Source organism: Molothrus aeneus, chromosome 5 (genome assembly GCF_037042795.1).
Source record: "Molothrus aeneus isolate 106 chromosome 5, BPBGC_Maene_1.0, whole genome shotgun sequence".
Taxonomy (NCBI): domain Eukaryota; kingdom Metazoa; phylum Chordata; class Aves; order Passeriformes; family Icteridae; genus Molothrus; species Molothrus aeneus.
Window position 1 is genome coordinate 30,961,992 of NC_089650.1, and position 15,494 is coordinate 30,977,485.

Genomic DNA, 15,494 nt, shown 5'->3' on the forward strand with positions numbered 1-15,494 from the left:
AACAAGGTTTTGATATGAAAATGCTATCCCATTAATTAAAAAGTTTCACTACCCTTCTCTAAAGCAGTTTGGCAAATCTGCTCTAAAGTGAAGCAGATATATGTACACACAGTAACAGATGAGTATTAACTGGTAAAACAGAGTATTAAATCTTTACGCATTGTTTGTTACACAATTGTCAATATTTTTTGTTATCTTTTCTAGGCAGTCTGCATCTTGAGGGAAACAGCAGAAAAGCTACTTTAAATCTTGCTGGAAAGAGGAAATTGTGTCCATACATATATTCTATTTTTTTACTACTTACATTGATACACAAAAGTTGACTGACTCTTCAAAATACTTCCCATCAGGACAATTACATCCTTCTGCACAGTCATCAGCACAGATATTTGCCATAGAAAGTGAAGCACAGGAATGTTTACAAAAAGAAGAACACTGATGATAAAGCATACCACTGTGACACATCACAGCTGGAGGAAAGAGAGGGAGAAATAAGGGAGAACAGCATACTGTTAAAATGTGAAAAATGGAAAACAAAGTATTGTATCATGGAAGTTCAAGAAAATCAAAGCAAAGTGGTCTCTTGTGGCACTGGGTTTAGTTGAAAAGCATGAGAAAAATATGCCATGTTACCAATTTCTGAAGTTAGATATATTAAGGTGGGTTTTTGTTAAAACAATTTTTGACTGGAATCATCTGTTTTGTAAACAGTAGCTTTCCGTCCTTTCTATATATCAAATTGGGCATCTATCTAGTAATTCAGGCTTCCAAAAGGTCTAGCTAAGGCTGAGGCATTGCTATATGGCTTAGAAACAGAAATACAGCAGTTGGACTTCAATAACCCTTGTGGGTCCCTTCCAACTCATGATACTCTAAGATTCTGTGAAATGCTTTGTTTTAAATCATTACTGTATCACACACCCTGTCCTGCCCAGGCTAGGGAGACCCTGCCAACCCCCCTTAGGGAATGGCTCCACTCCGGCCACTCCCTGACTCCTTTATCCTAATAGGGGCTTCCATATGACTTAGGGCTTCAAAGAAAGAATTCCATTTCTCTCTGGGAGCAATAGAAAGGGTAGACATTCCTATGAGGCAGCTCAGGGGCACCAACTTAGATACCTAATGTAAAGGCTGTTACCATTCTCCCCTAGTACATCATTACACCAGGGCACAACTCTAGTTTCCAGGAAAAAGAAGCCAACCCTTATATGTTGTGGAGTGATTGAAATTTGCAGAGTTTTACACATTTCTAAAAGATATTCCATTATGGAAATGTTACTCACCACAGTAAGACACATGAGATCTGAAGTCAATGATGACACCATGCTTTCCACAGACATAAGCATAGTGTGCCAAAGCGTTGCACAGGCAGCTGCTCCCACATTTGCACGCGTCGAAGCGGCAGAGCTGGTAGTACAGCCCTGGACTGATGTAGGCATGGCAGGGAGCAAACACCTCTTGGTTGATGATATCACAGTGAGATGCATACCCAGCTAAGAGAAGGTGACATTGTTTTAGCCAGCTCCATTTTAATATAACAGTTAGTCAAATCCATAGCACGGAATATTAAAATTAAACATAGCCAGGTGTGCAATATAAACACTTGCATACAATTCTACAGTTTAAAATTGATATTACAAGAAACTCCCTCAATAGAGAACTCTATTTAAGATAAAAATAACTGTACTAAAACTCAATACTAAGTTATGCCTTCCTCTTATAACACAGGAAATTTAAATGGCAAAATGATATATTTCAAAAGAATAGTTAGAGTCCCCCAAAGCTTGGAGTATGGTTTTCCTACTTGACATTCATTTAGCTTTAACATCAACAATGGCCATGTACTTCCTGGCATGTGGTCTCAGGAAGTATTACAAAGCAGAGCTTGAGGGCATGCAAATCCCAAACTGACCATACACCTTCTAGCAGCAACAAACCCTCCTCCTGCCCTCCGGCCACTGAAGCAGTCTACCACCACAAGTGGTGGAATAGCTAAGGAACTCTGTGATGTGGATTATATTTAAGCCACTTTTGCTGCTAAAAGAATGCACCTCTCCTTCAAACTCCATGTTCATTTCCACATACACACATTGACAGAAGAATTTCAGATTTTTTTGGACTCTCTTAGTAAACTAGATTCAAGGACTGAACTTAACAACTTAACTCAGTTGAAAATTAACCTGACAAAATAAGTAACCAAACAAACAATCTTTTTTTTTTTTCCTTTGTTGATCAGGTCACTATCATCTTAGACCTGGAAAAGATGCCTGTGCTTGTAGCATGGTATGGATCACTTCACTCTCCACTGCTTTTTCTTATTGATTCTTAAAGGATCATAGTGAAATTCAGGCTGGAAAGGACCCTCAGAAAGTCATGCAGTCCACCCTCCTGCTCTAAGCAGCACACATTTATGTCAAACTCCACCTTCACTGAGCTAGCACAGAACTGAGGGTAAGGCATGAAGGCTCTGAGCTGATCTGGCTGAGAGATCTGGCTGTCTTGAGAAGACAGACAGCAAGGAGGGTATAAAAACTCCTAGGATTCCCCACATTGTTCGAGATTTACTGTTATTCTAGCCTTGCTTCAACAGGCTTTAAATATAGATAAATCCCACATCCCTAGTGAGATCTGATGTCTGAAATGTTAAAAATATTAGACTACATTCTGTCAGAACTGGCAACTACAGTCTACCCATTGTCTTCATTAATTGAAAAGAACAGCAATGCAAAAAGGAGACAGTGAAAGTTCAACATAAACCACAGGCATGCCAACCAGCCAAAACTAAATCTTTCCCCAGGAATTTGAACAAATTCAAGGCTCTCAGATTGTCTGCAACAGTTTTTGTCAGAGAACATAGATGGAGGATAAAGAAATTTTTAATGCCATAATCATGCAGAAGCCAGAGACAGGACGTTTGATCTCAACACTGTCTCCTGTACTTCCTTTAACAATCATGCATCAATCTTTCCTCTCAACTGGCATAATTTACAGAATCATAAATAGCTAAAAAACTGCATGTATAGTAATCAGCGGAATTTAGTGCTCATAGCCAGTACACCCAGCACTAAATTACCAACTAGCTTTTATTTATCAAATACTAACTTCATTTTACATACAAAATGTATGGGAAAATGATCTTTGCTGATGCCAAAAAAAAAAAAGCGCACATCTAAACCTGAAGCTGAAATACATGTATGTGCAACTTTTTCACAGAGAAAAGAAGAACTGTCCCATAATAATAAGATACAGCTAAGTGCAGACTCCCCTGTGAAAATGTACCATTTTGCTGATTCACATTGCAGGGATCAACCACAGGAATATTGATAGGCATGGAGCAAGCTGAGGAAACCTTCCATGCATTGGCATGAAGTTGTGGGGTCCCTTCTATCATCCCTGCTGGAGATCTGAAAAAGAAAACATCAACACTGCAAGCATCCTGCTGACCTTAGGGTGTACATGGGTGGGGATGCAAGTTCAATAAAGAGGCTTAGATGTACAGTCACATTGAATAGTCAATGTGCCAAAAGAATTTCCATCTCTGAGGTATAAAAGAAGAGAGGGCATGTGAAACTTTTTCCTCAATATTTTATTCCTGTGAAAATGTCCTTACATTCTAGGTCTGCTGTGCAGACAAGTTTTGTGACATTATAGCTTGAGGAAATTTGGAGGAAATAAGGTTAAAAAGTAAGGAAATTATGCCCTTCTAATTAAAATATTCCCGTGGTTCAGAATTACATTTTTTTACATTAAAACTTGATGTGGGGAGGAAAATCAAGAAGTAAGTGTCAGCCATGTGAGGATGATACAAGTATTATCACCCACACTTTTTCTCAGTGCTCATATATTTGCTCTGAAGATAAGGGAGCAACAAGAAAGGGAAAAGTGCATTCAAATAATATCATAATCCAGAAATTTCTACAAATAATATGGTAGCTTTCCATAATTACTTTAAAAAACACCTTAAAATGCATAAGTTTTTGACTTTCATATTTATAAAAGTGACTACCATTTTAATTAGGACATTTTATATTGGTTAGTTTAATAAAGTTTGAGCATGTTAATGAAATTAAATTATCAGACGATTATGTTCTACAAAACTTTTCACTTGTTATTAAACACAATATAAATGCACAACATGAAACTTACAGAAAATCATCTCTTAAATTTCCATTGTAAGTTCCACATAGTCCTAATGTTCTTCTCTTCCATCTGACATCAACTTGAACATAGATCCTCTCTCCATCTTTAGCAAACAGTATCTTCAAACCAAAACTAGTTTTCAGTTGAACAAAGAAAGAAGATATATTCTGAATTTCAATAGCCCCTGAACATAGCAAAAGAAGAAGAAAAACAAAGTCACTGAAACCCAGCTTCCAGGTTGTACTGGTTTACCCATTAAGCAAAAAAAAAAATTTGAAAATTCAGACATAAAATGAAAAACTATGCACAACCTCACCATCAGCCAAATATCCTCTCCCATTCTCTATCTGAGCTTATTTCCAGTAACAACACAAATCAGGAATTCCAGCTACCGTTGACATTTTAAAAATGTCACAGATTTATGCACCTGCTTCTGCTATCTAGAAACCATGCTTGCACCTCTCTTTGTTTGGTTGGTTTTTTTTTTCTATTTTAGAGGAAATCAAAGCAACTGCAAGCCTCTGGAAATGAGAAAGCAAGACAAGAAACCCCTTTTTTCTTAGTCTCCTGTGATATTACAAGAGTAAGCAACAGATTTCTGTAAAGTACATTGAATCTTTAGATAGCAGGTTCTCTCTTACCACTGTTGACATGACATCGGTATAGCTCCTTCCTTGGACTGTATGTGAACTGAGCCCCTATCAAATTCCCAGCTTTCCTTCCCAGCAAATACATTATGTGAGGAAATGGAAATTTCACAGTCACAGCATTCATTTGCTACACATTGTTGGGCTACTTGCAGCTGAAGGCCTAAAGTAGGTCTACCTTCATAAGCAGCCTCTACCATGGACACACATGCACAGATTCAAGAGAGGAAAACAAAATCCTTAAGGATGTCCTTAGGGAATCAGACCTACTAGATACACACAATTATCAAGAATGTGACACCAAAATACTTTTCATAGATTATATTTGTTGCAGACTGTGGAAAGAGACAAGAAAGTGAGTAGGGACTAATTCAAAAGAAATAAAATGAAGTTACCAATCAAATTATGAAGCAGAACTGTCAAAATAGAGCATAACTGAGCTATGAACCTCATTGCCATAGGAAACTGTGAATGCCAAAAGCAGTACTGGGACTGGACAAATTCAATGAAGAAAAGACATAACTGCAATCACCAGCACAGGACTCCCTAAAATCTGTTTTGCAGAAGTCTGGGTTAGAACTTTACTCTCACTTAACTCTTTTAGAAAGAGACTAAAATTCCACTAACTGGTCACTGTGAATTTCAAAATTTAGCAATATCATTTCTACCTTCAGTGCTTAATTTTATAACATGCTTTTAAGGCTGGTTTATGTTACTATCCTTTCCAAAATGATGAAGTAACCTGTCTGAAATCACAACATAAGTTAGCAGTGAAATCAATATAAATCCCATGGAGCACATGGATTCTTTTCCATTCTAATTGTAAGTCTAAGTCTAAAAAGCTTTAAACAAGCTAGACCTTAGCATCAAGATCTCTTCACTTCCTTTCTTTTTCTTACGTCTCTCCCCCTAAACACAAACAAAATGAGTGGAATTTCTAGGTACTCTGTAAGATAAGAAATGCAAAGAAATGAGGGCATAATGAAGAATTGTTTTACAGATGATAAAAGTAAATTTCTAGAATTACTACTAATGTTCTAAGAAGTAAGTGATTGTATGCTTTTATAAGTTATGTTTAAAGAAATTCCTTTTTCAAAGACTGATATTATTAAAAAGTTTTGGAGCATTTAAGAGACAGAATGTGAACTCTGGTAATATTCTTCTTCATGCACTTCTTACCATTGAGGTTAAAAACTTGGTTAGGGACAGCTTGGATTTGACCATATCTTGTGAGAGTTACTTGTTTCCTCACGTCATCTTCAAGAACCAGTGTTATAGACTCAATGCAGGCATGGTCAAAGTTCTAAGGAGAAACAAGTTTCACCATCAGAAACAGACAATGACATTAATATTACCATGGAAAACAGAACCAAACAAACAGGGGGGGAAAAAGCATATTGGAAAGGAAATATCAGAACTGTCATCAGGTAAATCAGTTGTAAACTATCGCTCAAAGCATATAAACAAGGCACTCAAAATTGTATGTACAACATCATATAGCATTGCTTATGCATAATCTTCATATGCTAGGAGAATGCATGTTAGGTATAATGGCAGTATTATAGAAAGTGGACAGAGGCCCCCAGGTACTGATACTGGGTTGAAAATTCCATACTTGCATGGCCACTTTGGGTACTGTTCATTGATGGGTTAACCATTGGTAGGGCAAGAGTCTGACCTGATCTAAATCAAGCTGCTGCAACCAGAGCACAAATGCAACAACAGAGGAGAAAGAAACTTTGGCACACATAAAATGTAGTGATGATCTCTGATTGCAGATAAAAAGGACATAAATTCTCCAGTATTATATTACAATAATTTATAAATATCTGACAATTGAAAAATTGTGACCTATAAACCATGCATCATTTTAGTGTGCAATCCAGGCAGAATTTATGAACCTAAATACAGGACAAAAGCCAACACTGAATTAGCCAAAAACCAAGCATCTTATGCTCCCCAGGGACCCCTCTGTTTTCATTCAGAAACTTTTCAAGGTCCCTAGAGCTCTACAAAAGGTTATTACCAGTGGCAACCTTATTTTTCAGTGGCTACCTAACTAACCGTTTCATGCTTGAGGCCGCCTGAAATGCCTCAAGCATGAAATGGTTGGTTAGGTAGCACCTGAAAAATAATAAAAATAACACCTATGCAGGAGAAGGAGGTGCTTACAAGACAGGTAGAGAGGCACCAGATCATAATCAAGCTATTGAAAGGAGGACATGAGAGACCGTCCCAAAGTAGGGCATTGCTCCCTGCTGAGGTGTTCAGGCATCCCTGTCCTCAGCACATGGTCAGCTGTGAGTCACAGTCTCAAGGCCCCTTCTCCTGAGAGTCTAACAGCACCATTAAATCCACTCTCAAAGGTAAGTACTCTTTATAAGCACCTTTATTCCTAAAGTCTGTTGTTGAATGTCTGCCAAAATATTTTCAAACAAGTATGTGTGGGGCCTAGTCTCATAGATGGTTTTCTAAAAGACATTGTTCCAATAAATTAAATATGTTATATCAAATAAAATCTAAAGCTAACAAAAAAAAATTCTTGCCTAAATAGTGATGTATTAAACCTACAGTTCTGCCAACAGCAGCTTTTCCAAAGCCTGACATCTGTTGGCACCATAACTAAAGGTGTTTATACAACTTTGATAAGCATAAAAGAGTAACTCTTTAGACTTGATCCCTCTAAAGTTGCTATAGCTTTTACAAAGGGCAGTATAACATGTATACAAACAATACAAACAATAACAAAAAAAAAGCTGTTAAGATGATTTCAGTTTATATTTTCTATGTAACATTACCAAGTAGTTTACAGTAGAATTTATAGAAGATTGCCTGAAATATGGACAGACCTGATTGTTTCAACATTTCAAAAAAAATGTATCTTACCTGTCCACAAGGTGCTTTTTGTAAAGTGATTGTAAATTTGTTTTTTCCAGTGCCTTTTACCAAAATGTACTGGCAAATCCCAAGAAAGGTAAAATGGCGTCCATCAAATGTCGTGAAATGAGAGCTGCCTGTGATGGAGCACTCAGCTTGAGAGAAAAAGTAAAAAGAATGTTCTCTTACATAAGAATGTATCATTATTCTGCAAATCATGTAAGAGAGGAGAAAAAAAGAAATTTTCTCACAATTTCTAAGTATACAACCCAGGCTAACTTTAATCTACCCAATAATAATGACATTTAGAAACAAATTACGCTAGAGACATCTATTTCCAACAGATACTGTCTCATAAAGAACACATCCATGGGCAGCACCTTTGGGTTCTAACTAGGTGAGATGCCTGTGACTAAAATACAAAAGACTTTTCTCTTTACTACAATTCAGAAGTATCCTAGAATCTTTTGTCTTTTTTTTCCCAATGACTCAGTATGAAATAGGACCTCTTCTCCATCCTTCTAGGTATTATGGAACTGCTTGCTACCACAGGTATGAAGGGGATGCAGGTGTCATCAGGGCACACATTTTGGGGTTTTTTTCCAGTTCAAACCAGGAATGCACTGCTGAAGCAAATCTCCAGTTCATCCCCACTTACCACACTTTCATTCACACCATGGGATAACATCAGAGCACACAAACTAGATCCATTTTGGCTGCAGGAGGTGCTCTGTTGGAGCACATCTAACCTGCTCCCATTACTAACAGCAGCTCTGTCTCTAGGACCAGGCCAAAAACCCCTCATGTGCATACACAACACACACAAGACATAGGGAGTGCTTCTCAGTGGCAATTGTTTCACATTACAGATCCACAGTGTCAAGCCTTGCTTAGCAACTGTTAAGCCTTATTACCTCATTCAAAGAGGGCTCCCTAATTTGTAAAAAAAAATCTTTCACAACCTTCATAATATAACCTTGTCTGAGGTACAGAACTACCAAGGGAGTTTCACCACCTGCCTGCTGCATGTTCCTCTGTGTGACTCATTACAGAGACATGCTATCTTTACAGATAAGGATGATTATTCAAACATGAACTGCTATTACAAGAGACAAAATCCCAGCCCACAGCATCAGAATGATGTTTCTCCTATTACTTACAATAAAGTTGCACCTGAAAGTGAGGAGATCCTTATACCTGGCCTAGGTACTGCACAGGCAATAAAAATACACCATCTGTGGTAAATAACACTAAGCATAAACAAGAGATAGAAAACAAGAGGGGGATGTAGCACAGAGGTAGGGGAAGCACATGGGAAAAGGCAGGATGAGTATGATCAGGCAAATAACAGCTTCATTCCAGCTGGCCCACAGCTGCTGTCAATATCCACCTGCTTAATCTTTTTTCCTAAACTGGCAGCCAAAAGCCTTGGATCACATACGGTTCTGGTATCTTCAAAAAAGTTTATCATTTTTGTTATGAAATGAGAAAAGAGTAATGAAATACAAATACCTGGACAATCATGATCAGTGCAGTTCCAAATGCCACCAACACAAATACTAAAAAGGAAAATCACAAAACACAGTAATAGTGTTCAGATTGTTAGCAAAATAAGTAGTTTTGAGTTAATTAATATGCCTTGAATTCACACAGAATAGCCTGTATGTTTTAGTGATACACAGGCCTCAGACTGTAAAACGTAAACAGTAACTATTGTTTAAAATTTGTGTGACTGTGTTAAACTAACTGTGGACAGTAGTCCTTGAGAGATGAAACACACAGGCTTTCACATACCAGTCGCTACATTCTTGTTCAATTTTTGAGCCTACGGGGAAAGCAGTTCCATGATAAATACAAGGACAATTCGACAAAGAGATACAAGTTCCATTTTCCATAATGAGACCTGTTGGGAAAGAAGTTAATTAATGAGATATAAAACAAATTAACCAACCCCAGATCACTGCTCTTCCCCCATCTGACTCAAACTTTCCAATCTCCCAGGAGATGATGTTATCAGTCTTAAACAAGGACCAGCAAAATCATTTGCCAAGTGAGTGCAGAGAGCTCAGAGCACCACTCTCTAATAAGAAGTTGCCACTCTGTATTGTTGCTTTATGAAAAATGTCTGCCTTAAGCATGTAAAACTGTACAGACTCAAAAATGAAAAGATTCTGAAATCTCACTATCTTTAGTCTGTCTAGAACTAGGATGGTTCATAGTCCAGTCAATAATTTTTGTCCCATATAGGTCTCAGAAACTTTGGTTTCTTGTACAGAGCTTGACACATTCAGTTTAAGGAAAATTTCTATAAATTTTTGAATAATTCAAATAAAGTGGATTAAATCTGTGCAATATCCTATTGTAGGAAGCACTAGTAACATCTCCAGATTTTAACTGATATTGCATACTGAGATACCTTTGTATTCTAGATAAATGTTTATCACACAATAAAGGGAAGAATCACAGTAACAATAACAACATCTAAGGCAGAATTTACAATATTCATAATTTCCAGGCATTAACTTTAACCACAGTCTATTTAGACATCATTGTGGTGTTGGATAGTAGCTCTACACGTATTTTTTGAAATAACATTCAATATTTACCATCTGGACAGTAACAGCCATCTAAACAGTGCAGATTGCTGCCAAGACAATCCTTTTCAAATGTGCAAGTTGGTGGACAACAACTGATACAGTCACGGTGAACAAAGGTGTCTTCACACTTCTCAGCTAAAAAAAACCCCATGGTACACTGAACATTAGTGCAATTTCTCTTTCCATGCTAGAAAATCCATTTCTGTCAAATAAACATCTTGCAGCTCCTCTGGTATAGATAGGTAATCAGATCAAGTAAAATGGATCTTTTGCAGGAGTTTTAACTGATGAACTATGGTGAAGCTCTTGTCAATATTTAAGTCTCTCTTTAGCAAACCCTTATATCATCTCTCCAAAATAAGTTATAGCTTCTGTGACATTCAGTGGATGTTTTCATTTCTCAGCTAGTTCTAAGCCTTGTGCGTGAGGATGAGCTGCAATTGATGGGTGGTAGTGATAACAAGGAGGAGCTGGATTAACTACGTTAATTCTGTTATAGGGCCAAGAGAGGCTGAGAGGTCTTCTGGGACAAAGAGCAACAGCAAATCTCCACAGATGTTTGCTCTTTGTCCTAGAATATGATCAGCACACATGATTTTTCAAGAAATCCACAGAAACATGAATTTTGTATGGATCTAAATCATAGTACAATGGAATTAAAATATTCCTCGAGCAAGTCAATGACTTCATTGTTTGCCAGAAAGAGTGAAACTGGCTGATCAGCTTGAGTATCAGGTTTGAGTTCTACAAGGAAAAATGTTGTCAAGATGGAGTATTTGAACTGAATACATGGGATATCTCAAAGGTTCATGCTTTATTGAAGAGTCTTACTACAGGCAGGAAAGTCATCCCTCCAGTCCCGCACCGGGGACCCAGCGTGAGAACATGCTCTAGCGTACTCTGTCACTGCCCTGCAGTATGTTTCATCATCATCCACTCTGAAATGATACAATAAGAGAATAATCAAGGAACATAAATCCCGTCTAAAAATTTCTGCCATGTGACATGGCACAGGATATTTCACGCATAGCTGACACCACTCAGTCATAAAGGCACACAGGGAAAATATAAAAAGGAATGAGCTATACTGAATACACCATTGTGGTTTTATCATTTGATCTCACTAGAAGTTATTTCATTTTAATATTACAACAATGAACAAAACCACTAATCTATTATTTTTAAAAAGAGCTACTTGAAGTGAAAGAGAAACAGGACCTTTTCTTGAAGACAATGGACAACTCAACAGTCTCAAGATCCCCATCTCAGGCTTCTCCATCCTGCATGACATAGAAACTCTGGCCTACACTTAAAAAGAGCATTCTGGTTCAAGTGAAAACTTCAAGTCTCCAATTGCCTTGAACTTAGATGAGAAGAAACCTATTATGGACTCCTGACCTTGTGCTGAAGTTCTCAGAGGCAGAAGTATTATCCACTAGATACTGTGGACAGGCTCAGGGCAGCACAGCCTTGGGCAAAGACAAGATTTCTGCCTAGTCTATAAAGAAGAAGCTGTACAGTGCATTTTTACCAGAATCAAATAAAAAAGACATTCACTAATATGTAGGCAAGTTCAAATTTGATTCAGATTTAAGTCATGTACGGTGAAGTACCACTAAACTTTTGTTACTGTGAAAGTCGAACAACTCACAACATTCACTGTGGAGGATCTGATGCCAAAATCAACTAGTCATAACATGACATTTCTATTATAAGCATGTTTATGACAGATCAGCTGAGTTCGTCCCTTAGCACACCAGACCATGCTTCCAAAATTAATCGTTTTAAGAATATGCTGTATTGTGTTTGTATTCTGCTTTCAACACATCTATTATCAAATCAAACACCACTACACTGTGTTACAGTGATCAGAGTCTCTCCAACTCTCCTCATCTAATCCAATTAAATGGGTCTTAATAGAAAGAATACTTGGACTATACTATGGCCACACACAAAACCTTCATAAACTGACACTAAGCCACAAGAAGAGAGGTCTCTTTATAAACAAAATAAGCCTAAATTAATGAATTTCTGAGACATAGAAACTTCAAGGTTTTTAACATTCACAAAATTCACAGCAACATGCATCAGATTGTTCACAAAAAATCCAACCCTCCTTAACACCACAGCAGTGATTCAGCATCCTACTTGAAAAAAAAATGGCTTTCATTATTCTTCAAAAGTCACAGTAAATTCCTGAGTTACACAGAGACCATACAGAGGCAACTCATCTCTTTTCTGAGCAACACCAGTGTTTTCCTACAAACACAAATTCTTCTATCTTGACTGTATGGTAAATCAGACAGCTAAACATTCATCAAAAATTGAACTAATAAGTTGTAATGGATTATACTGAGGGATCCTTATGTTTAGTCTTGTGATCCTTTTTGTGTGCTTTTGATTAAACTGGTGATACTCTGAGAATTATATACTCTGGAAAAAATCCTGCTATTTTTGACTATTACTTCTTCATTTGAAAACCTTACCAAAAAGAAAGTGGTACATTGCCCAATTATCTCTTCAATTACCAGAGTATAATTTTAACTTGAATGACTAGAATTAATTAGGATACCAGGTTGCCTACCATGCCAGCAGCTGAGGGGGTGTGACTCCCATCAAAGCAAACAAGTTCAATTTCTTTTGGCAGCTCTGAATTTAAGTAAATGGCATCATTTTGTAAAAATTCTACTCATTTGAATGATAGTGGTTACTCATAAAAACCAGTCCAGCTGTGTCTGACAAATGGCCCAACTCCTCCAGTATTGTTGATATTTCTTCCTAGTATCATCTCCACATAGTTCTGTTTCTGGGCCTCCAGATAAAAGTTTCTTGGGTTTTTTGTGATTAGCAACTCATTTTTGTCATGAGTGATTCTCCATGAATTTGCCTTGCACTTACTTGTCTAGTGTTTCCTTGAATCTATGTAAGCCCTTAGCAATCAAAATATCCCTTGTCAGGCTGGTTCTGTGCCCTTTATTCCCACACAAATCAAAAACCCTGAGAAACCCCGTCTCTTTCATTTTGAACTTGGTTCTTCCCAACTTCCCACAATGTGCTTTCATTCTGGTCCCATACAAAAGACTGAGCATTCATTTCATGTGTCAAGATTAAATACACAAGAATCCAAGTACTTACCTGCAAAGATCATTCATACAACTTGAAATATAAGAATACGGATCTATACTTTCATGACAGCTGAGAAAAGGAAACTGTAGGAATATTTGGCACTTGAAGAATATGTCCTGTGCATTAAGGAGAATCAGTAAATGGAAGTTAGCCAATACCCTCTGAACAGGCATCATTCTCTTTAGCATTGTTTCCCTAGTCTAAGGTCCTTTATGTCCCCATTAAAATTTGAGCATGGTGCTGTCTCAATTTACTATTATATCTCTTTCATTATTCTTCCTAAAATTTTTCCTCTGTGCCTAAGCCTTCTTGACTGCATGCTGGTCCTAAACCACCTGTGGTGAAAAAGTGTGAAATGACAAAGAAAAGCATTTTGTGTCAATGCAGTAGCTGACCTGCAACTATTTCTGCAGTATTTCACAATCTCTAAAATAATGAGGTGCAAGATGCCAGAACTGGAAACTGAACCCAAGTTTGATGCAGTAATGAAGAGCTCTGCCAGCAGACTGGTGCCACTTGGCACATCCAATCTGAGCCTTTGTACTTTTAGGCTAAACGTATGAAAAATTTCAGGCACTCCCTAGCAACAGCTCTGATCTGAATCTTTCCCAAAGCCTCAATGCATCTAAGGCTTTTTCAACATTGTGTATATTGTTACATTCTTGTACTATCAGTAGGCAGTGAAGATTAAGAAAATACATGTATACACATGCATGTATCGATGTATATACATAAAATATAATTAATTTACCTCAGTGGATTCTGCATTGGCTGAGCAAGGACTGGAAAAATCTGAGGCAGTAGGGACACAAGCTATATCATCTGAGGCTTGCACAGCCCAGCTATTTGCAAATTCAGCAATGTCTTCTGTATATTCACCTACTGCATAAAAACATTGGGAGAACAACAATAAAAAATTGTCAACACAAACACATAAGACAGCTTTGAAAATTTTAGTAACTTTTCAATGTGTTCATTACCTCAATTACAGATGATTTCTGAGTACAAGTCATAAAGAAAAGAAATATTTTTCTTTTTTTATTTCAGGTTGCATTTTATACTAGATTTAAATAAAAATATTGAAAAAATTCATGACAAGGTGTCAGCTTGGGTTATTTTAAGCACAATCACTGATAACTTCATAGCAAATATACAAATAATGACAAGTGGAAGGCATTGAATACTTAAGAAAAATACATTTCTTTGAAGCAATTTAAGTCTTTCATCACGTTTCACAAAGGTCAGTTAGTGCTATTATGTCCCTCCTTTTCCCTTATTGCAGAAAAGCCCTACAACACACAGGCACAAGATGCCTGGCTCTCCTCACAGCATGAGCGCAGGAGAATTAATGAACAAGAGGCATGACTGGAAGTCATGGCAACAGGCTTAGATACAGGAACATACAAGAAGGTTGGCAGTAAAAAAACAGACACAAAATTCCCATATACTTGCAGCAAGAACTAAATATTGCATTTTCTGTACATGCTTTATTAGGTTAAAACCAGTATATTGCCGCCACTTTGAAGAACCTGACAGTAATTGTCTATGCTATGGTTATCTATATCCACACATGGCTAGGAGACAAGATATTGAAATGAAATCAGCTAGAGGGGTTTTTTCACAGAGCTGTACTATAGAAAACTTAATCTAACTTCTAGAACAAGAGGTACAAAATTGGATACTGAAATGTGGAAAGCCACAAAGCACACTAATGAGATACATATACTTGGATCTCCACAAATAAATGACTATAATATCCTAACCATCAGTCTGTTTTGCTTATGAGTGAGAGAGACTTAAAAATATTTCTTCTCTGACAGAGTAGTTCTTTATGCAGAAAACCTTTCCCAAACACAAAAGGCTGGGGTTTAATCTAAAGATGAACCTGTTGTTATAACTCTGATTCTACAAGAACATTAAAAATACTTTATGTACATTTTGACATGGCTTGAAAAAAACTTCCAAGTCTTAAAAAAATACCACATAATAAAATCATTGCCCTTGAAACAGTTCTGTACACAGATACAGTCCTTCATATTAAAGCAACACAAAGATGTTACTAAAGGTGAAGATAAGGAAACAAAAAATGAGTTTGTTTTTAAACTGT

At 37.1% G+C, this 15,494-nt stretch overlaps 1 protein-coding gene across 1 annotated transcript in view; it reads right to left on the reverse strand.

Annotated features, from left to right (window-relative positions):
• Positions 1–15,494, reverse strand: part of OTOGL (otogelin like) — an 89,718-nt gene that overhangs the window by 61,632 nt on the left and 12,592 nt on the right. The window contains exons 9-20 of the mRNA XM_066550706.1: positions 14,139–14,266; positions 13,397–13,503; positions 11,093–11,199; positions 10,271–10,396; positions 9,459–9,567; positions 9,177–9,223; positions 7,674–7,819; positions 5,967–6,090; positions 4,147–4,324; positions 3,280–3,404; positions 1,284–1,493; positions 305–470 (exon numbers count right to left, since the gene is read on the reverse strand). Coding sequence (XP_066406803.1) covers positions 305–470; positions 1,284–1,493; positions 3,280–3,404; positions 4,147–4,324; positions 5,967–6,090; positions 7,674–7,819; positions 9,177–9,223; positions 9,459–9,567; positions 10,271–10,396; positions 11,093–11,199; positions 13,397–13,503; positions 14,139–14,266 — 1,573 coding nt within the window. The remainder of the gene's footprint in view (positions 1–304; positions 471–1,283; positions 1,494–3,279; positions 3,405–4,146; positions 4,325–5,966; positions 6,091–7,673; positions 7,820–9,176; positions 9,224–9,458; positions 9,568–10,270; positions 10,397–11,092; positions 11,200–13,396; positions 13,504–14,138; positions 14,267–15,494) is intronic.